Consider the following 24440-nt stretch of genomic DNA (forward strand, 5'->3'; position numbering starts at 1 on the left):
GGTTCTCAGATTCTGTCATTGATACTCTTATTCAGGCTAGAAAGCCTGTAACTAGAAAAATCTACCATAAAATATGGAAAAAATATATCTGTTGGTGCGAATCTAAAGGATTCCCATGGAACAAGATAAAAATTCCTAAGATTCTATCCTTTCTACAAGAAGGTTTGGAGAAAGGATTATCTGCAAGTTCTTTGAAGGGACAGATTTCTGCTTTATCTGTTTTACTTCACAAAAAGCTGGCGGCTGTGCCAGATGTTCAAGCTTTTGTTCAGGCTCTGGTTAGAATTAAGCCTGTTTACAAACCTTTGACTCCTCCTTGGAGTCTCAATTTGGTTCTTTCAGTTCTTCAAGGGGTTCCGTTTGAACCCTTACATTCCGTAGATATTAAGTTATTATCTTGGAAAGTTTTGTTTTTGGTTGCAATTTCTTCTGCTAGAAGAGTTTCAGAGTTATCTGCTCTGCAGTGTTCTCCTCCTTATCTGGTATTCCATGCAGATAAGGTAGTTTTGCGTACTAAACCTGGTTTTCTTCCGAAAGTTGTTTCTAACAAAAATATTAACCAGGAGATAGTTGTGCCTTCTTTGTGTCCGAATCCAGTTTCAAAGAAGGAACGTTTGTTGCACAATTTGGATGTAGTTCGTGCTCTAAAATTCTATTTAGAGGCTACAAAGGATTTCAGACAAACATCTTCCTTGTTTGTTGTTTATTCTGGTAAAAGGAGAGGTCAAAAAGCAACTTCTACCTCTCTCTCTTTTTGGCTTAAAAGCATCATCCGATTGGCTTACGAGACTGCCGGACGGCAGCCTCCTGAAAGAATCACAGCTCACTCCACTAGGGCTGTGGCTTCCACATGGGCCTTCAAGAACGAGGCTTCTGTTGATCAGATATGTAAGGCAGCGACTTGGTCTTCACTGCACACTTTTACCAAATTTTACAAATTTGATACTTTTGCTTCTTCGGAGGCTATTTTTGGGAGGAAGGTTTTGCAAGCCGTGGTGCCTTCCATCTAGGTGACCTGATTTGCTCCCTCCCATCATCCGTGTCCTAAAGCTTTGGTATTGGTTCCCACAAGTAAGGATGACGCCGTGGACCGGACACACCTATGTTGGAGAAAACAGAATTTATGCTTACCTGATAAATTACTTTCTCCAACGGTGTGTCCGGTCCACGGCCCGCCCTGGTTTTTTAATCAGGTCTGATGAATTATTTTCTCTAACTACAGTCACCACGGTATCATATGATTTCTCCTATGCATATTCCTCCTTTACGTCGGTCGAATGACTGGGGAAGGCGGAGCCTAGGAGGGATCATGTGACCAGCTTTGCTGGGCTCTTTGCCATTTCCTGTTGGGGAAGAGAATATCCCACAAGTAAGGATGACGCCGTGGACCGGACACACCGTTGGAGAAAGTAATTTATCAGGTAAGCATAAATTCTGTTTTTTCAGAGAAAATATTGTTGATGTGTAAGTGCTGCTCTTTCAAAATGAATTATATTAAAAATAATTATAATATATTTGTAAGGTTGTGGTTATGTCCCACTCATGAATAGATTGTCCACTCCTGAGCTTATATTGTAAAGTTCTGGAAATATAAATATTTAAGGTCTGACTGTAGCACCCACAGAGCTAACTGTACTAAATGCTTGTGCTGAATCAATAGCACATATGTAATAACCTAAATAGCTGATCTGTATCACATGAATTGTTATGTGTGCCTTTAATGATACCATACGTACAGTTAATCAGAACCATTATTTATTATTATCTGTCTAAACCATTTAATACTCTTTTTACAGACACAACCAGAGCACTGAGAGATATTAGCGCTGCAGAATCTGTTGGCGCTCTACAAATAACCGATAATAATATCAGGTATTGATGTAACTGGAGTGAATAAGGGAACCTTCTTCCTGAGCACAGACATTGGAGCCTGTTATCAGCATGAACTCATATGTGTTAGGTGAGTAAAATAGATATTATGCTGACTTTAATTACTGGGAAAATAGAATAGATCACTCATTAAACAAATATACACTATTATTTATATCTGCATCTTTTAAGAACATTTGTGTCAACAACTGCTCACAGATCACCTGCAACTCTACCTTCCCCTGCCCTGACCCAGGTAATGGAACTCCCATAACTATACTTACGCCTACCTTGTTCCCATGTGTGACACCCACAACTCCTCCAGTGAGTGTTCCCCACCCCAGAACCACCTCTGATTTGTGTACTTAATTTATCAGTGAGTATTATTAAAAGTAATAAAGCAAGCTAAAAACTATCATAAGATCACTGCTTCTTACCCTCTCAAAACATCTCACACTGATTTTTAGTCTGTGATGATTAAGACATCATATTCTCACCCTACTGGTTGAGAATGAGCCGGGCAGTGCTGCATGTGCATTTGCTTGTGCAATGTTAAATAAGAATGGTGGATTCCACCTCTCTTGACCAGAATACAGATGTACTTGTTCTCTGGCTGAGAACATTATCCACACTCATTATGTTTAATGGGACCCTATACATTGTTTTCATCAGTAATCAGTGGTTTAGTTTAGTATGATGTAGATATATTTACATTCTTTGTCTTTCATTGTTTTAATTTGTGATTTACAGGTTAATCATTTTAAAAATGAACACAAAACAGAAGACGGTTTAAATAAATATGATATTTGTAAAAGATGGATTCCATTATAAAGAATAAACTTTCTTATTTTCTTTATCCCATTTATTTTTATGTAGATAAACATGTGAATAGTTCATATCCATCCTTCACTACAGGAAGCATCAAAATGATACCACAAACTCCAAAAGTCTTAGACACCAATGACTATTCACAAACATTGGGGAACTCACAGCAGATATTTAAAGAAGATGGCGAATTGGCAGGAACTGGGCAGCAATCATTATGTACAGAGAGTAATTTAGTCATCAAACAAGAGGACAGCATTTATGCCGTATCTAGTGAAATGATTATCCCCAAGGATAAACCACACACATTTACTGAATACCCAAAACATTTCAAAGAAGAGAAAAGTCTACAGTCTTGCCAAATTATTCAAATAAAGGAGGAGAAACCATTCAAGTGTATAGAATGTGAGAAAAGTAATTTTCATCTCCTTGAGCACAACACAGTTCACACAGCTGTGAAACCGTACACATGTACAGAATGTGGGAGATGTTTCACATCTAAAGGAAGCCTTAAGTGTCACAAAAAGACCCACACAGGGGAGAAACCTTTCACATGTAAAGAGTGTGGGAGATGTTTCACATCCAAGGGAAATCTCATATCTCATGAAAAGACCCACACAGGGGAGAAACCTTTCACATGTAATGAGTGTGGGAGATGTTTCACATCCAAGGGAAATCTCATATCTCATGAAAAGACCCACACAGGGGAGAAACCTTTCACATGTAATGAGTGTGGGAGATGTTTCACATCCAAGGGAAATCTCATAACTCATGAAAAGACCCACACAGGGGAGAAACCTTTCACATGTAATGAGTGTGGGAGATGTTTCGCATCCAAGGGAAATCTCATAACTCATGAAAAGACCCACACAGGGGAGAAACCTTTCACGTGTACAGAGTGTGGAAAAAGTTTTACAACCAAGAAGGATCTAAAAAATCATGAAAGGATTCACACAGGAGAAAAGCCTTTCACATGTAATGAGTGTGGGAGATGTTTCACATCCAAGGGAACTCTCGTATCTCATGAAAAGACCCACACCGGGGAGAAACCTTTCACATGTAATGAGTGTGGGAGATGTTTCACATCCAAGGGAAATCTCATAACTCATGAAAAGACCCACACAGGGGAGAAACCTTTCACGTGTACAGAGTGTGGAAAAAGTTTTACAACCAAGAAGGATCTAAAAAATCATGAAAGGATTCACACAGGAGAAATGCCTTTCATATGTAATGAGTGTGGGAGATGTTTCACATCCAAGGGACATCTCATAACTCATGAAAAGACCCACACAGGGGAGAAACCTTTCACGTGTACAGAGTGTGGAAAAAGTTTTACAATCAAGAAGGATCTAAAAAATCATGAAAGGATTCACACAGGAGAAAAGCCTTTCACATGTACAGAGTGTGGAAAAAGTTTTGCACGAAAAAGTAGTCTGAAAATTCATGAAAGGAGTCACACAGGGGAAAAACCTTTCACATGTACAGAATGTGGAAAAAGTTTTATAGAAAAGCGTAATCTGAAAACTCATGAAAGGAGTCACACAGGGGAAAAACCTTTCACATGTACAGAATGTGGAAAACGTTTTACAGAAAAGCGTCTTCTGAAAACTCATGAATGGAGTCACACAGGGGAAAAACCTTTCACATGTACAGAGTGTGGAAAACGTTTTACAGAAAAGCGTCTTCTGAAAACTCATGAAAGGAGTCACACAGGAGAAAAGCCTTTCAGATGTACAGAGTGTGGAAAAAGTTTTACAGAAAAGCGTAATCTGAAAAATCATGAAAAGATTCACACTGGGGAAAAGCCTTTCACATGTACAGAGTGTGGAAAAAGTTTTACAGAAAAGCGTCATCTGAAAACTCATGAATGGATTCACACAGGGGAAAAGCCTTTCACATGTACAGAGTGTGGAAAATCTTTTACACGAATAAGTTGTCTGAAAAGTCATGAAAGGAGTCACACATGGGAAAAGCCGTTCTCATGTACAGAGAGTGGAAAAAGTTTTATAGAAATAAATAGTCTTGAAACTCATGAAAGGATTCACACAGGGACAAAACCTTTTGCATGTACACAGTGTGGGAAATGTTTTAAGGTAAAGAGTAAGCTGAAAACTCATGAAAGGATTCACAAGGGAAGAAACCTTTCACATGTTTAGAAAGTGTAAAAGGGTATCACAAAACAGCAAATATTTACTTACAAAATAAACTTTATGTGCACAGTGTGGAAACCTTTTAAATTGATCCTAAAGAGGACACACTCTCTAAATAGAGTCAAAAAAGGTTCCTATTGCAAAAAATATTTTCTGGGTGGCGGAGCCTATAGCTGAAGCAACAGGATGCATCTTTGTGGAGCTCCTGACTTTAATCCAATTTCTAAGAGTTTATTTTACATTATTCCTCTAAAAATAGATATACCTATGCTCTGTTATCTTTTATTTGAAGCCTCAAGGAACTTTCTTGTTAATTACATCCTTTTTCATTATGGTGCGAGTTGCCTGATTGACCTCCTGCCCTGTGTAGCCCGGAAGTACATTGTGGACCTACTGCTTGCTTTGTGCGCCGGAAAACGGAGGCGCGTCTGTCTGGGCTCCAGGAACGTCGGTCTCTGAAAGGAAGAAAGGAACTAGTGCCCGCTGAAGATTACGCTACCTGTAAGCACGAGCCCCAGCAATCGGTAAGCTCCACTTTCTTTTGTTCTATTTATGCTCTGTAACACCCTGAAGAGACTTGGGGTGCTAGATGATCCACATTGAAATTGCAGATTGCCTATGCTCTTCAGCTAAGCCGCAAAGTGATCAACACATATTTTAAGGCCGACCATCCGAGTAGCTTGGCTGCTGCATTATTCCCCCAGGAAACTGGGTTATGAAGCAGATATTTAATGCTGCTTAAAGAACTTTAAAAAAAGTCTTTATAACTCACTACATGTTCCAAAATATGGACTTTACCACTGCAATTATAAGGGAGCTGAGCAACCTTTTAGATGGCTATCAAGCTGCGTTTGAACAGACCTTGAAGATGACGTTCCTACCCACTACTGCGCACACTCAAGAGCAAGCGATCCAGAAAAGTCTCACAATAGCCACTGATTTGAGTGAATGTGATTTGGGACCCCAAAGAGCAAAACCTATCTCCAACGATCCCAGAAGTACAAAACTTAACCCCTATGACGGCTTCGGCTCTACAGGTGGTGTTGCGGTATCCATAATAATTCATGCTCCTTGCTACCTAGGGAGGCTTAATAACTCCAATACCCTCTCCACTAAAGATGAAGAGGATCATAAACCTACCGTAGATGCAACAAATGACTGGATTGCGGCGGCGAGCCCAGCCGCTGGTGACCTAGAGGAGGAACCCCTTACACCTAAGACCGGAAGTTCGTCTGCTCTCCACACCCGGACCAAGTCTATCTTGGACAGTGAGAAAGCTGTTAAGGATGTGGACTGTCTCATTGAATCTCAGTGAAAGCCAGCAGCAATAGAGACAGACTCTCTGGGGAAAATGCATCTGTTTCTCAGGAGAACACGCGGCAGGCAGGAATGGAGCAGAGGGGAGTAACATCTCCCTCACACAGCACTAAGCATCCATGATCAAATCGGTTGCTAGATAAATCTGGAGTAGGCTAAATTATATGCTGTCACTTTACCGATTTCTGCTTACACTTTATGGAGATATATATATTTATATATATATATATATATGTATGTACACGGATGGGTGAGAGTTAAGAATTGAGCGGTTAGGTCTGAATGGGAGCGTAAAGGGAAGCTGTGTCGGCGCCTCTCCCGGCACAAACCTAAGCTTGCAGACCAGGCTGCTAGTTCTCAGGTATAAATAACAACAACAAGAAATTCCCCTGTATACGGTTCCCAGACCAAGTGAGATGTCCATTAAGTTAGGCACAACACAAGCACATAAGTCGAGATAAAGTAAATCAATTCATACCTTTATTGTGGCATGTCGGACAAACACTCTGCATACAATTGCGGTGTGACTACCAGGAGACACAGGTGTGTGTGGAGTGTGACGTCATCATTTTTAAAAAATGCCTTTAAATGAAATGGGATCTTAGTCACACAATATGATCATATTCTGCTAAGCCAGTCTACCACTTACAAGGTGTCCCACATCAGACCGGTCCTATACTAACCAGTTTCCACACTGCAGCAAGTCATGTCTACACAGTGTGAAGCTTTCTAGCTTATTGAGTATATTTATCAGGAACACACCTGGGCTGGGTGGCGTGCAGTAACCAAATTTGGTCAGCTTGGTAGCACTCCCACAATATGTGTGTTAAGTTTAAACAGTCCTTTTGTGGTGTGCGTAACCAAAAAAACCCCTCTGTTGTATTTCTTAAATAGGGAGCTGACCAAATCCCTCCCCTTTGGTTACTGCACGCCACCCAGCCCAGGTGTGTTCCTGATAAATATACTCAATAAGCTAGAAAGCTTCACACTGTGTAGACATGACTTGCTGCAGTGTGGAAACTGGTTAGTATAGGACCGGTCTGATGTGGGACACCTTGTAAGTGGTAGACTGGCTTAGCAGAATATGATCATATTGTGTGACTAAGATCCCATTTCATTTAAAGGCATTTTTTAAAAAGCAAAAAAATTTTTGCAGCATAAATATAAGTCAATACTATTGCAAGATGTTAATCTCAATTTTATTTGAACTATGTAAATATATTTAGCAGATAGAAGTATATTTGTTTTTGCAGCACAAATATAAGCTCATATTATTGCGAGATGTTCATCCCAATCTTATTAGAAGCTATGTAAGTATATTTGGCAGACAGAAGCATATACTAATATGCCATGAAAGAGTGGACTTAAGTGGTTGGATGTGCACCAAAATATCTTTTGTTGTTTTGTTACTACTTTAAAAGGCCTAACATATGCTAACCAGCAAGGTACTTCACCCCCCTGCCACCAAATATCTAGTTCTAGAGGCTGGCTAATGCCACTACTACTTCTTTCTCCTGAGAAGCTACCCCACATCTCTTGGACTTTAAGCTGGACTCGCTATTTTGGGACACTTTCAAACTTATTAAAATATAATGCAGAGTGCTTACATCTGGTGAACACACAAGTCATAATCCTACTGTTCTTAATTTGTATTTATGTTTACCTATATCATTAACAGATGAGTGCTCAGCGGAGAGATTCAGAAAATGTTTTTCTATGCGTATATACTTTAGTTGGAGACTCCAATGTAATACTATTTTTATGACCTTATTCTATACCAAACACTCAGATCCTATGCTATATTGATGTTCACATAGCAGTTTTATACCATGAGGTTAATTCCCCCAAATCCCATAATATTCTCCTCTGGGTATGTTGATTAAGGTCTAGTATCAAGTTGGGCTGTCTGTGGCCGGGACAGCATGATTCTGTCTTAATATACTTGACATATGTAATAGACCTCTCTGTATCACACAGCAACATATGCTTATCTCAGAATAAGGTAGACATGTATTTTAACAGGCACCTACCTATATTTCCATACTAACATACTATCATAAGAGTCATACGTTTAACATTACTTTTTATGTCAACCTATTTGTGCCTGTCTCACAACTACTACCCTAGAGAATATATGCTATCCATTAAGCTAAGCCACTCTCAACCTATCAACTGTACTGATCTCTCAGCTCCTTTAATAGTCACTAAAAAATGGAAGTACTAAACCATAATCCTTGCCTATAAACATTTATTATTTATGCTACAGCCTCAATTTCATTAAGTTTGTTAGACTGCTCTTTATTGATCTGAGCGATTGACTTTGGAGCATGTTCCCTTTTAATATCCAGAGATCCCACAGAGGCTTACAACTATGCTTTAAACCCTTTATCATTTAAGCTCTTCAAAGTTTATAGGTACAAGAGTGACCGACTTAACCTACCAGTTATACTGACCTCCTGAATTAACTGTTTAACTAAGTAATAGGCTATACATTCTGCTTATAAAGATGTACGGTTAGAATTGTGACCATAGCTTTACCAAACTTTTATAACTCACTATTTTAAAGGTCCAAGTGTGACCATTTGTGCTATTAACTTTTCTCCCCTAGGTCATTTAGATACTGCTGGGTCCATGAGTGACTCTATGAAGACATAGAGGAAATTAAACTTTATACAAAATGAGGTTCCGTTACCATTTATATTCTAAAGTCAATCGTTTCATTTAAGAGTTTTCAGTTCTTTAGTTGTGTCAAGAAATAAGGTATGTGACAAATTCCCCTGTGTGTATTTTGCTACCACTATGTATTAATACCTGATGTGTCATTCTCTTATTTTGACAACTGTTTGCTTTCTTTTTATTGTACTTGCTAACAACTTCAATAAAAAAATTTTATAAAACAAAATAATACTTTCTAAATCCCAGTTATAAAAGCCCCAGATTGGAAGTGCTCGCCTGCTGTCCTTTGTTCCTCTATATATGTGCGCCTCAGTTTCTCTAATATCAATGTGATAGAATCCAAACACCACACAGGAATATACAGATCTGTCCTCATACTGACCAGTTTACACAACCATTCACCACCAAAGCACCCCCAGTGTTGTTTATTATTATGCCAGTGTTAGGAGTTGTACGTTTGATTTACATAGGGAAGGAAATAATTACATTTACAGAATAAAGGAGTCTTTATATGAAGAGTGTTAGAAAATTATATAAACAAGAACATCAGTCTCAAATGATTGACATCTGGGAGATATATTTAATGTGCTCATCATGTGGATAAACCTTTTCTTATAGAAATAGATGCTTAGCATTGTACATGTTATATACCAGAGGAATTACTGAGGGGAAACTGATTTTATTTCATGAGACACAATGGGCTAGATTACAAGTGGAGTTCTAATTTATTGCACACCTAAAAATGTGCCCATTTGCCTGTATACGAGTGTGCAATAAATAATCAGCCATTACAAGTAGCTGATTATTGTGGTAGCAATTAACACTTCAGATCAGATCTCTGGTTCATTTTATAAATGTCCCTAAATTTGTCTAAAAGAGGCTGCTTCCGGGTGGTAAATCGCCATAGAACAAGCCACTGAGCTGTTGTTAGTTCCTGGTAGAGCGCTTCTCTCTTTGTATGCAAAGTCCCTAAATTTGTGTTCATTTTCTTTAAAAAAAAAAGTATTTAAAAAATAAAACACTTAGCAGTTTTTGGGGGCTAAAGTCGGCGGCTGTGAAGCGTTAGAAAAAAATGGCACAATGCTTCTGTGCAATGCAAATGCGAGGTCACTTTCTTCTACAAGATATGACGAGTCCACGGATTTCATCCTTGTGGGATTTATCCTCCTGCTAATAGGAAGTGGCAAAGAGCACCACAGCAGAGCTGTATATATAGCTCCTCCCTTCCCTCCACCTCTAGTCATTCTCTTTGCCTGTGTTTGTAATAGGAAGAGGTAAAGTGAGGTGTTAGTTTTAGATTCTTCTAAGAAGGAGCGTATGTTGCATAACCTGGACGTGGTCCATGCCCTGAAGTTTTACTTGCAGGCGACTAAGGATTTCCGTCAATCATCTTCAGTTTTCATTGTTTTTTCTGGAAAGCGTAGGGGTCAAAAAGCTACGGCTACCTCTCTTTCTTTTTGGCTGAAGAGTATCATCCGTCTGGCATATGAGACTGCTGGACAGCAGCCTCCTGAAAGAATTACGGCTCATTCTACTAGGGCTGTGGCTTCCTCATGGGCATTTAAAAACTATGCTTCTGTTGAACAGATTTGCAAGGCTGCGACTTGGTCGTCTCTTCACACTTTTTACAAATTTTACAAATTTGATACTTTTGCTTCTTCTGAGGCTGGTTTTGGGAGAAAGGTTCTTCAAGCAGTTGTGCCCTCCGTTTAGGTTCCTGTCTTGTCCCTCCCTTTCATCCGTGTCCTGTTGCTTTGGTATTGTATCCCACAAGTAAGGATGAAACCATATCTTGTAGAAGAAAAGGAAATTTATGCTTACCTGATAAATTTATTTCTTCTATGATATGACGAGTCCACGGCCCACCCTGTTATTTTTAAGACATGTTTAGATTATATTATATTTTTTATAAACTTCAGTCACCTCTGCACCTTTGGCTTTTCCTTTCTCTTCCTAACTTTGGTCGAATGACTGCAGGTGGAGGGAAGGGAGGAGCTATATATATATACAGCTCTGCTGTGGTGCTCTTTGCCACTTCCTGTTAGCAGGAGGATAAATCCCACAAGTAAGGATGAAATCTGTGTACTCGTCATATCGTAGAAGAAATAAATTTATCAGGTAAGCATAAATTTCCTTTCTCCAACATAGGTGTGTCCGGTCCACGGCGTCATCCTTACTTGTGGGATATTCTCTTCCCCAACAGGAAATGGCAAAGAGCCCAGCAAAGCTGGTCACATGATCCCTCCTAGGCTCCGCCTTCCCCAGTCATTCTCTTTGCCGTTGTACAGGCAACATCTCCACGGAGATGGCTTAGAGTTTTTTAGTGTTTAACTGTAGTTTTTATTATTCAATCAAGAGTTTGTTATTTTAAAATAGTGCTGGTATGTACTATTTACTCTGAAACAGAAAAGAGATGAAGATTTCTGTTTGTAAGAGGAAAATGATTTTAGCAACCGTTACTAAAATCGATGGCTGTTCCACACAGGACTGTTGAGAGGAATTAACTTCAGTTGGGGGAACAGTGAGCAGACTTTTGCTGCTTGAGGTATGACACATTCTAACAAGACGATGTAATGCTGGAAGCTGTCATTTTCCCTATGGGATCCGGTAAGCCATTTTTATTACAGAGTAAATAAGGGCTTCACAAGGGCTGGTTAAGACTGTAGACATTTCGTTCATGTAATTAACAAGAGTCCATGAGCTAGTGACGTATGGGATATACATTCCTACCAGGAGGGGCAAAGTTTCCCAAACCTTAAAATGCCTATAAATACACCCCTCACCACACCCACAAATCAGTTTTACAAACTTTGCCTCCAAGGGAGGTGGTGAAGTAAGTTTGTGCTAGATTCTACGTTGATATGCGCTCCGCAGCAAGTTGGAGCCCGGTTTTCCTCTCAGCGTGCAGTGAATGTCAGAGGGATGTGAAGAGAGTATTGCCTATTGAATGCAGTGATCTCCTTCTACGGGGTCTATTTCATAAGGTTCTCTGTTATCGGTCGTAGAGATTCATCTCTTACCTCCCTTTTCAGATCGACGATATACTCTTATATTTACCATTACCTCTACTGATTCTCGTTTCAGTACTGGTTTGGCTTTCTACAAACATGTAGATGAGTGTCCTGGGGTAAGTAAGTCTTATTTTCTGTGACACTCTAAGCTATGGTTGGGCACTTTATTTATAAAGTTCTAAATATATGTATTCAAACATTTATTTGCCTTGACTCAGAATGTTCAACTTTCCTTATTTTCAGACAGTCAGTTTCATATTTGGGATTATGCATTGAATTATCATATTTTTCTTACCTCAAAAATTTGACTTTTTTCCCTGTGGGCTGTTAGGCTCGCGGGGGCTGAAAATGCTTCATTTTATTGCGTCATTCTTGGCGCGGACTTTTTTGGCGCAAAAATTATTTTCCGTTTCCGGCGTCATACGTGTCGCCGGAAGTTACGTCATTTTTTTGACGTTATTTTGCGCCAAAAATGTCGGCGTTCCGGATGTGGCGTCATTTTTGGCGCCAAAAGCATTTAGGCGCCAAATAATGTGGGCGTCTTATTTGGCGCTAAAAAATATGGGCGTCGCTTTTGTCTCCACATTATTTCAGTCTCATTTTTCATTTGCTTCTGGTTGCTAGAAGCTTGATATTTGGCATTCTTTCCCATTCCTGAAACTGTCTTATAAGGAATTTGATCTATTTTGCTTTATATGTTGTTTTTTCTCTTACATATTGCAAGATGTCTCACGTTGCATCTGAGCCAGAAGATACTACAGGAAAATCACTGCCTGCTGGATCTACCAAAGCTAAGTGTATCTGCTGTAAATTTTTGGTAGCTATTCCTCCAGCTGTTGTTTGTAATATTTGTCATGACAAACTTATTAAAGCAGATAATATTTCCTTTAGTAATGTACCATTGCCTGTTGCAGTTCCCTCAACATCTAAGGTGCAGAATGTTCCTGATAACATAAGAGATTTTGTTTCTGAATCCATAAAGAAGGCTTTGTCTGTTATTTCTCCTTCTAGTAAACGTAAAAAGTCTTTTAAATCTTCTCTCTCTACAGATGAATTTTTAAATGAACACCATCATTCTGATTCTTTGGACTCTTCTGGTTCAGAGGATTCTATCTCAGAGATTGATGCTGATAAATCTTCATATTTATTTAAGATGGAATTTATTCGCTCTTTACTTAAAGAAGTACTAATTGCTTTAGAAATAGAGGATTCTAGTCCTCTTGATACTAATTCTATACGTTTGGATAAGGTTTTTAAAGCTCCTGCGGTTATTCCAGAAGTTTTTCCTGTTCCTAATGCTATTTCTGCAGTGATTTCCAAAGAATGGGATAAATTGGGTAATTCATTTACTCCTTCTAAACGTTTTAAGCAATTATATCCTGTTCCGCCTGACAGGTTAGAATTTTGGGACAAAATCCCTAAAGTTGATGGGGCTATTTCTACCCTTGCTAAACGTACTACCATTCCTACGTCAGATGGTACCTCGTTTAAGGATCCTTTAGATAGAAAAATTGAATCCTTTCTAAGAAAAGCTTATCTGTGTTCAGGTAATCTTCTTAGACCTGCTATATCATTGGCTGATGTTGCTGCAGCTTCAACTTTTTGGTTGGAAACCCTAGCGCAACAAGTAGCAAATCGTGATTCTCATGATATTATTATTCTTCTTCAGCATGCTAATAATTTTATCTGTGATGCCATTTTTGATATTATTAGAGTTGATGTTAGGTTTATGTCTCTAGCTATCTTAGCCAGAAGAGCTTTATGGCTTAAGACTTGGAATGCTGATATGGCTTCTAAATCAACTCTACTTTCCATTTCTTTCCAGGGAAACAAATTATTTGGTTCTCAGTTGGATTCTATTATTTCAACTGTTACTGGTGGGAAAGGAACTTTTTTCCACAGGATAAAAAATCTAAAGGTAAAAACAGGGCTAACAATCGTTTTCGTTCCTTTCGTTTCAACAAAGAACAAAAGCCTGATCCTTCGTCCTCAGGAGCAGTTTCAGTTTGGAAACCATCTCCAGTCTGGAATAAATCCAAGCCTGCTAGAAAGGCAAAGCCTGCTTCTAAGTTCACATGAAGGTACGGCCCTCATTCCAGTTCAGCTGGTAGGGGGCAGGTTACGTTTTTTCAAAGAAATTTGGATCAATTCTGTTCACAATCTTTGGATTCAGAGCATTGTTTCAGAAGGGTACAGAATTGGTTTCAAGATGAGACCTCCTGCAAAGAGATTTTTTCTTTCCCGTGTCCCAGTAAATCCAGTGAAAGCTCAAGCATTTCTGAATTGTGTTTCAGATCTAGAGTTGGCTGGAGTAATTATGCCAGTTCCAGTTCCGGAACAGGGGATGGGGTTTTATTCAAATCTCTTCATTGTACCAAAGAAGGAGAATTCCTTCAGACCAGTTCTGGATCTAAAATTATTGAATCGTTATGTAAGGATACCAACGTTCAAGATGGTAACTGTAAGGACTATATTGCCTTTTGTTCAGCAAGGGAATTATATGTCCACAATAGATTTACAGGATGCATATCTGCATATTCCGATTCATCCAGATCATTTTCAGTTCCTGAGATTCTCTTTTCTAGACAAGCATTACCAATTTGTGGCTCTACCGTTTGGCCTTGCTACAGCTCCAAGAATTTTCACAAAGATTCTCGGTGCCCTTCTGTCTGTAATCAGAGAACAGGGTATTGTGGTATTTCCTTATTTGGACGATATCTTGGTACTTGCTCAGTCTTTACATTTAGCAGAGTCTCATACGAATCGACTTGTGTTGTTTCTTCAAGATCATGGTTGGAGGATCAATTTACCAAAAAGTTCTTTGATTCCTCAAACAAGGGTAACCTTTCTGGGTTTCCAGATAGATTCAGTGTCCATGACTCTGTCTTTAACAGACAAGAGACGTCTAAAATTGATTACAGCTTGTCGAAACCTTCAGTCACAATCATTCCCTTCGGTAGCCTTATGCATGGAAATTCTAGGTCTTATGACTGCTGCATCGGACGCGATCCCCTTTGCTCGTTTTCACATGCGACCTCTTCAGCTCTGTATGCTGAACCAATGGTGCAGGGATTACACGAAGATATCTCAATTAATATCTTTAAAACCGATTGTTCGACACTCTCTAACGTGGTGGACAGATCACCATCGTTTAATTCAGGGGGCTTCTTTTGTTCTTCCGACCTGGACTGTAATTTCAACAGATGCAAGTCTCACAGGTTGGGGAGCTGTGTGGGGATCTCTGACGGCACAGGGAGTTTGGGAATCTCAGGAGGTGAGATTACCGATCAATATTTTGGAACTCCGTGCAATTTTCAGAGCTCTTCAGTTTTGGCCTCTTCTGAAGAGAGAATCGTTCATTTGTTTTCAGACAGACAATGTCACAACTGTGGCATACATCAATCATCAAGGAGGGACTCACAGTCCTCTGGCTATGAAAGAAGTATCTCGAATTTTGGTTTGGGCAGAATCCAGCTCCTGTCTAATCTCTGCGGTTCATATCCCAGGTGTAGACAATTGGGAAGCGGATTATCTCAGTCGCCAAACGTTGCATCCGGGCGAATGGTCTCTTCACCCAGAGGTATTTCTTCAGATTGTTCAAATGTGGGGGCTTCCAGAGATAGATCTGATGGCCTCTCATCTAAACAAGAAACTTCCCAGGTATCTGTCCAGATCCCGGGATCCTCAGGCGGAGGCAGTGGATGCATTATCACTTCCTTGGAAGTATCATCCTGCCTATATCTTTCCGCCTCTAGTTCTTCTTCCAAGAGTAATCTCCAAGATTCTGAGGGAATGCTCGTTTGTTCTGCTAATAGCTCCGGCATGGCCTCACAGGTTTTGGTATGCGGATCTTGTCCGGATGGCATCTTGCCAACCATGGACTCTTCCGTTAAGACCAGACCTTCTGTCGCAAGGTCCTTTTTTCCATCCGGATCTGAAATCCTTAAACTTAAAGGTATGGAGATTGAACGCTTGATTCTTAGTCAAAGAGGTTTCTCTGACTCTGTGATTGATACTATGTTACAGGCTCGTAAATCTGTATCTAGAGAGATATATTATAGAGTCTGGAAGACTTATATTTCTTGGTGTCTTACTCATCATTTTTCTTGGTATTCTTTTAGAATTCCGAGAATATTACAATTTCTTCAGGATGGTTTAGATAAGGGTTTGTCCGCAAGTTCCTTGAAAGGACAAATCTCTGCTCTTTCTGTTCTTTTTCACAGAAAGATTGCTATTCTTCCTGATATTCATTGTTTTGTACAAGCTTTGGTTCGTATAAAACCTGTCATTAAGTCAATTTCTCCTCCATGGAGTTTGAATTTGGTTCTGGGAGCTCTTCAAGCTCCTCCGTTTGAACCTATGCATTCATTGGACATTAAATTGCTTTCTTGGAAAGTTTTGTTCCTTTTGGCCATCTCTTCTGCCAGAAGAGTTTCTGAATTATCTGCTCTTTCTTGTGAGTCTCCTTTTCTGATTTTTCATCAGGATAAGGCGGTGTTGCGAACTTCTTTTGAATTTTTACCTAAGGTTGTGAATTCCAACAACATTAGTAGAGAAATCGTGGTTCCTTCATTATGTCCTAATCCTAAGAATTCTAAGGAGAAATCGTTACATTCTTTGGATGTTGTTAGAGCTTTGAAATATTATGTTGAAGCTACTAAATCTTTCCGAAAGACTTCTAGTCTATTTGTCATCTTTTCTGGTTCTAGAAAAGGCCAGAAAGCTTCTGCCATTTCTTTGGCATCCTGGTTGAAATCTTTAATTCATCTTGCCTATGTTAATTCGGGTAAGACTCCGCCTCAGAGGATTACAGCTCATTCTACTAGGTCAGTTTCTACTTCCTGGGCGTTTAGGAATGAAGCTTCAGTTGATCAGATTTGCAAAGCAGCGACTTGGTCCTCTTTGCATACTTTTACTAAATTCTACCATTTTGATGTATTCTCTTCTTCTGAAGCAGTTTTTGGTAGAAAGGTACTTCAGGCAGTGGTTTCGGTTTGAATCTTCTGCTTATGTTTTTCATTAAACTTTATTTTGGGTGTGGATTATTTTCAGCAGGAATTGGCTGTCTTTATTTTATCCCTCCCTCTCTAGTGACTCTTGTGTGGAAAGATCCACATCTTGGGTATTCATTATCCCATACGTCACTAGCTCATGGACTCTTGTTAATACATGAAAGAAAACATAATTTATGTAAGAACTTACCTGATAAATTCATTTCTTTCATATTAACAAGAGTCCATGAGGCCCACCCTTTTTTGTGGTGGTTATGATTTTTTTGTATAAAGCACAATTATTCCAATTCCTTATTTTATATGCTTCGCACTTTTTTCTTATCACCCCACTTCTTGGCTATTCGTTAAACTGATTTGTGGGTGTGGTGAGGGGTGTATTTATAGGCATTTTAAGGTTTGGGAAACTTTGCCCCTCCTGGTAGGAATGTATATCCCATACGTCACTAGCTCATGGACTCTTGTTAATATGAAAGAAATGAATTTATCAGGTAAGTTCTTACATAAATTATGTTTTTCTGGGCTAAATCGATTCATATATAACATATTTAGCCTTGAGGAATCATTTAATATGGGTATTTTTGTAAAATAATATCGGCAGGCTCTGTTTTAGACACCTTATTCTCTAGGGGCTTTCCCTAATCATAGGCAGAGCCTCATTTTCACGCCGGTATTGCGCACTTGTTTTTGAGAAGCATGGCATGCAGTCGCATGTGTGAGGAGCTCTGATACATAAAAAAGACTTTCTGAAGGCGTCATTTGGTATCGTATTCCCCTTTGGGCTTGGTTGGGTCTCAGCAAAGCAGATACCAGGGACTGTAAAGGGGTTAAAGATAAAAACGGCTCCGGTTCCGTTATTTTAAGGGTTAAAGCTTCCAAATTTGGTGTGCAATACTTTTAAGGCTTTAAGACACTGTGGTGAAATTTTGGTGAATTTTGAACAATTCCTTCATACTTTTTCGCAATTGCAGTAATAAAGTGTGTTCAGTTTAAAATTTAAAGTGACAGTAACGGTTTTATTTTAAAACGTTTTTTGTACTTTGTTATCAAGTTTATGCCTGTTTAACATGTCTGAACTACCAGATAGACTGTGTTCTGAATGTGGGGAAGCCAAGGTTCCTTCTCATTTAAATAGATGTGATTTATGTGACACTGAAAATGATGCCCAAGATGATTCCTCAAGTGAGGGGAGTAAGCATGGTACTGCATCATTCCCTCCTTCGTCTACACCAGTCTTGCCCACTCAGGAGGCCCCTAGTACATCTAGCGCGCCAATACTCCTTACTATGCAACAATTAACGGCTGTAATGGATAATTCTATCAAAAACATTTTAGCCAAAATGCCCACTTATCAGCGTAAGCGCGACTGCTCTGTTTTAGATACTGAAGAGCATGAGGACGCTGAGGATAATGGTTCTGATATGCCCCTACACCAGTCTGAGGGGGCCAGGGAGGTTTTGTCTGAGGGAGAAATTTCAGATTCAGGGAAAATTTCTCAACAAGCTGAACCCGATGTGATTACATTTAAATTTAAGTTGGAACATCTCCGCGCTCTGCTTAAGGAGGTGTTATCCACTCTGGATGATTGTGAGAATTTGATCATCCCAGAGAAACTATGTAAAATGGACAAGTTCCTAGAGGTCCCGGGGCCCCCAGAAGCTTTTCCTATACCCAAGCGGGTGGCGGACATTGTAAATAAAGAATGGGAAAGGCCCGGTATACCTTTCGTCCCTCCCCCCATATTTAAAAAATTGTTTCCCATGGTCGACCCCAGAAAGGACTTATGGCAGACAGTCCCCAAGGTCGAGGGGGCGGTTTCTACTTTAAACAAACGCACCACTATACCCATAGAAGATAGTTGCGCTTTCAAAGATCCTATGGATAAAAAATTAGAAGGTTTGCTTAAAAAGATGTTTGTTCAGCAAGGTTACCTTCTACAACCAATTTCATGCAATGTCCCTGTCACTACAGCCGCGTGTTTCTGGTTCGATGAGCTAGAAAAGGCGATCGATAGTGATTCTCCTCCTTATGAGGAGATTATGGACAGAATCCGTGCTCTCAAATTGGCTAATTCTTTCACCCTAGACGCCACTTTGCAATTGGCTAGGTTAGCGGCGAAAAATTCTGGGTTTGCTATTGTGGCGCGCAGAGCGCTTTGGTTGAAATCTTGGTCAGCGGATGCGTCTTCCAAGAACAAATTGCTTAACATTCCTTTCAAGGGGAAAACGCTGTTTGGCCCTGACTTGAAAGAGATTATCTCTGATATCACTGGGGGTAAGGGCCACGCCCTTCCTCAGGATAGGTCTTTCAAGGCCAAAAATAAACCTAATTTTCGTCCCTTTCGTAGAAACGGACCAGCCCCAAGTGCTACGTCCTCTAAGCAAGAGGGTAATTCTTCTCAAGCCAAGCCAGCCTGGAGACCAATGCAAGGCTGGAACAAGGGAAAGCAGGCCAAGAAGCCTGCCACTGCTACCAAGACAGCATGAAATGTTGGCCCCCGATCCGGGACCGGATCTGGTGGGGGGCAGACTTTCTCTCTTCGCTCAGGCTTGGGCAAGAGATGTTCTGGATCCTTGGGCACTAGAAATAGTCTCCCAAGGTTATCTTCTGGAATTCAAGGGGGAGGTTCCACAGGTCTCAATTGTCTTCAGACCACATGAAAAGACAGGCATTCTTACATTGTGTAGAAGACCTGTTAAAAATGGGAGTGATTCATCCTGTTCCTTTAGGAGAACAAGGGATGGGGTTCTACTCCAATCTGTTCGTAGTTCCCAAAAAAGAGGGAACATTCAGACCAATCTTAGATCTCAAGATCCTAAACAAGTTTCTCAAGGTTCCATCGTTCAAAATGGAAACCATTCGAACAATTCTTCCTTCCATCCAGGAAGGTCAATTCATGACCACGGTGGATTTAAAGGATGCGTATCTACATATTCCTATCAGCAAGGAACATCATCGGTTCCTAAGGTTCGCATTCCTGGACAAGCATTACCAGTTTGTGGCACTTCCGTTCGGATTAGCCACTGCTCCAAGGATTTTCACAAAGGTACTAGGGTCCCTTCTAGCGGTGCTAAGACCAAGGGGCATTGCAGTAGTACCTTACTTGGACGACATTCTGATTCAAGCGTCGTCCCTTCCTCAAGCAAAGGCTCACACGGACATTGTCCTGGCCTTTCTCAGATCTCACGGGTGGAAAGTGAACGTAGAAAAAAGTTCTCTATCTCCGTCAACAAGGGTTCCCTTCTTGGGAACAATAATAGACTCCTTAGAAATGAGGATTTTTCTGACAGAGGCCAGAAAATCAAAACTTCTAAACTCTTGTCAAATACTTCATTCTGTTCCTCTTCCTTCCATAGCGCAGTGCATGGAAGTAATAGGTTTGATGGTAGCGGCAATGGACATAGTTCCTTTTGCGCGAATTCATCTAAGACCATTACAACTGTGCATGCTCAGTCAGTGGAATGGGGACTATACAGACTTGTCTCCGACGATACAAGTAGATCAGAGGACCAGAGATTCACTCCGTTGGTGGCTGTCCCTGGACAACCTGTCACAGGGGATGAGCTTCCGCAGACCAGAGTGGGTCATTGTCACGACCGACGCCAGTCTGGTGGGCTGGGGCGCGGTCTGGGGACCCCTGAAAGCTCAGGGTCTTTGGTCTCGGGAAGAATCTCTTCTCCCGATAAATATTCTGGAACTGAGAGCGATATTCAATGCTCTCAAGGCTTGGCCTCAGCTAGCAAAGGCCAAGTTCATACGGTTTCAATCAGACAACATGACGACTGTTGCGTACATCAACCATCAGGGGGGAACAAGGAGTTCCCTGGCGATGGAAGAAGTGACCAAAATCATTCAATGGGCGGAGACTCACTCCTGCCACTTGTCTGCAATCCACATCCCAGGAGTGGAAAATTGGGAAGCGGATTTTCTGAGTCGTCAGACATTTCATCCGGGGGAGTGGGAACTCCATCCGGAAATCTTTGCCCAAATTACTCAATTGTGGGGCATTCCAGACATGGATCTGATGGCCTCTCGTCAGAACTTCAAGGTTCCTTGCTACGGGTCCAGATCCAGGGATCCCAAGGCGACTCTAGTAGATGCACTAGTAGCACCTTGGACCTTCAAACTAGCTTATGTATTCCCGCCGTTTCCTCTCATCCCCAGGCTGGTAGCCAGGATCAATCAGGAGAGGGCATCGGTGATCTTGATAGCTCCTGCGTGGCCACACAGGACTTGGTATGCAGACCTGGTGAATATGTCATCGGCTCCACCATGGAAGCTACCTTTGAGACGGGACCTTCTTGTTCAAGGTCCGTTCGAACATCCGAATCTGGTCTCACTCCAACTGACTGCTTGGAGATTGAACGCTTGATCTTATCAAAGCGAGGGTTCTCAGATTCTGTCATTGATACTCTTGTTCAGGCCAGAAAGCCTGTAACTGGAAAAATTTACCACAAAATATGGAAAAAATATATCTGTTGGTGTGAATCTAAAGGATTCCCTTGGGACAAGGTAAAAATTCCTAAGATTCTATCCTTTCTTCAAGAAGGTTTGGAGAAAGGATTATCTGCAAGTTCCTTGAAGGGACAGATTTCTGCCTTGTCTGTGTTACTTCACAAAAAGCTGGCAGCTGTGCCAGATGTTCAAGCCTTTGTTCAGGCTCTGGTTAGAATCAAGCCTGTTTACAAACCTTTGACTCCTCCTTGGAGTCTCAATTTAGTTCTTTCAGTTCTTCAGGGGGTTCCGTTTGAACCCTTACATTCCGTTGATATTAAGTTATTATCTTGGAAAGTTTTGTTTTTGGTTGCAATTTCTTCTGCTAGAAGAGTTTCAGAATTATCTGCTCTGCAGTGTTCTCCTCCTTATCTGGTGTTCCATGCAGATAAGGTGGTTTTACGTACTAAACCTGGTTTTCTTCCGAAAGTTGTTTCTAACAAAAACATTAACCAGGAGATAGTCGTGCCTTCTTTGTGTCCGAATCCAGTTTCAAAGAAGGAACGTTTGTTGCACAATTTGGATGTTGTTCGTGCTCTAAAATTCTATTTAGATGCTACAAAGGATTTTAGACAAACATCTTCCTTGTTTGTTGTTTATTCTGGTAAAAGGAGAGGTCAAAAAGCAACTTCTACCTCTCTCTTTTTGGATTAAAAGCATCATCAGATTGGCTTATGAGACTGCCGGACGGCAGCCTCCTGAAAGAATCACAGCTCATTCCACTAGGGCTGTGGCTTCCACATGGGCCTTCAAGAACGAGGCTTCTGTTGATCAGATATGTAAGGCAGCGACTTGGTCTTCACTGCACACTTTTACTAAATTTTACAAGTTTGATACTTTTGCTTCTTCTGAGGCTATTTTTGGGAGAAAGGTTTTGCAAGCCGTGGTGCCTTCCATCTAGGTGACCTGATTTGCTCCCTCCCTTCATCCGTGTCCTAAAGCTTTGGTATTGGTTCCCACAAGTAAGGATGACGCCGTGGACCGGACACACCTATGTTGGAGAAAACAGAATTTATGTTTACCTGATAAATTACTTTCTCCAACGGTGTGTCCGGTCCACGGCCCGCCCTGGTTTTTTAATCAGGTCTGATAATTTATTTTCTTTAACTACAGTCACCACGGTATCATATGGTTTCTCCTATGCAAATATTCCTCCTTTACGTCGGTCGAATGACTGGGGAAGGCGGAGCCTAGGAGGGATCATGTGACCAGCTTTGCTGGGCTCTTTGCCATTTCCTGTTGGGGAAGAGAATATCCCACAAGTAAGGATGACGCCGTGGACCGGACACACCGTTGGAGAAAGTAATTTATCAGGTAAACATAAATTCTGTTTTTTGCATTGCATGCATGTGTGAGAGAGAGTGTGTAAGAGAGAGTATGTATGTGTGTGTGTGTATTTTTGTGTTAGAGTGTGTGTGCCTGTGTGTGTAAGTTTTGCGTGTGTGTGTGTGTTTTTCTGTGGAATTGTGTGTGTGAAAGAGTGATTGTGTGTGTGTGTATTAGTGTGTGTATGAGGAAGAGTATGTGTGTATATTAGTGTGCTCGTGTGTAAGAAAGTATGTATGTGTGTGAGAGTGTGTGTCATTGTGTATGTGTCTTTATGTGTGTGATTCTGTGTATGAGAGAGTATATGTGTGTATTAGCCTGTGTGTGTGTGTGTGTGAGGGAGAGTATGTAAGAGAGAGTATGTATCTATGCATGTGTGAGAGTTAGTGTGTGTGTAAGTGTTGTTGTGTGTATGTCTTTATGTTTGTCAGTGTCTTTCTGTGTGTGTGAAAGAGTGAGTGTATTTGTGTGTGTGTGAGAGAGTATGTAGGATGAGTGGGAGAGACTGTAAGAGAGAATGTATATATGTGTGTGTGTATATTAGTGTGTTTGTGTAAGTGTCTTTGTCAGTGTCTTTCTCTCTGTGTGAAAGAGTGAGTGTATTTGTGTGTGTGTGTGTGTGTGTGAGTGAGAGTATGTGTGTCTATTAGTGTAACAGAGTGTGTGAGAGCAGGGGAGGGCTGGCAGCCTTAGGTCTGGGGGGCAAATCCAGTCAAGTGGCCTATTGCACCACTGAATCAGCTAACAGCCAGAAGGACCCACCACAGGCCACAGCAGGACCCATAGCCAGCAGGACCCACAGCCAGAAGGACCCACCACAGGCCACAGCAGGACCCACCAGGATTAACCTTTACTGAAGCCAACTGGGAACAGATAGTGCATGTTCACTTCCAATTCTTGGAATTAGAAAAAAAACTTTGTTTTCAGTCTAATTGCAGAAAAGGGTGCAAAATAATGAAAGTTTATTGCCAAGGGCCTAGATTTAGAGTTTGGCGGTAGCCGTGAAAACCAGCGTTAGAGGCTCCTAATGCTGGTTTTAGGCTACCGCCGGTATTTGAAGTCAGTCAGGAAAGGGTCTAACGCTCACTTTCCAGCCGCAACTTTTCCATACCGCAGATCCCCTTACGTCAATTGCGTATCCTATCTTTTCAATGGGATCTTTCTAACTCCGGTATTTAGAGTCGTGTCTGAAGTCTGAAGTATTTAGAGTCGTGTTGCAGAAAAAAGTCAGTAGTTAAGAGCTTTCTGGGCTAACGCCGGTTTATAAAGCTCTTAACTACTGTGCTCTAAAGTACACTAACACCCATAAACTACCTATGTACCCCTAAACCGAGGTCCCCCCACATCGCCGCCACTCGATTAAATTGTTTTAACCCCTAATCTGCCGACCGCCACCTACGTTATACTTATGTACCCCTAATCTGCTGCCCCTAACACCGCCGACCCCTATATTATATTTATTAACCCCTAACCTGCCTCCCACAACGTCGCCGCCAGCTACCTACAATAATTAACCCCTAATCTGCCGAGCGGATCTCACCGCTACTATAATAAAGTTATTAACCCCTAATCCGCCTCACTCCCGCCTCAATAACCCTATAATAAATAGTATTAACCCCTAATCTGCACTCCCTAACATCGCCGACACCTAACTTCAATTATTAACCCCTAATTTGCCGACCGAATCTCGCCGCTATTCTAATAAAAGACTTAGCTTTAGGGGTTAATCCAAACACTAACACCCCCCTAAGTTAAATATAATT

General features: G+C 40.8%; 1 protein-coding gene across 1 annotated transcript in view; it reads left to right on the top strand.

The window, feature by feature from the left end:
* Positions 1–1801: 1801 nt before the first annotated feature.
* Positions 1802–24440, top strand: part of LOC128659795 (zinc finger protein 585B-like) — a 191015-nt gene continuing 168376 nt past the window's right edge. The window contains exons 1-2 of the mRNA XM_053713366.1: positions 1802–1960; positions 2746–4626. Coding sequence (XP_053569341.1) covers positions 1942–1960; positions 2746–4626 — 1900 coding nt within the window. The 5' untranslated portion in view covers positions 1802–1941. The remainder of the gene's footprint in view (positions 1961–2745; positions 4627–24440) is intronic.

Source organism: Bombina bombina, chromosome 5, assembly GCF_027579735.1.
Source record: "Bombina bombina isolate aBomBom1 chromosome 5, aBomBom1.pri, whole genome shotgun sequence".
NCBI classification, from domain to species: Eukaryota; Metazoa; Chordata; class Amphibia; order Anura; family Bombinatoridae; genus Bombina; species Bombina bombina.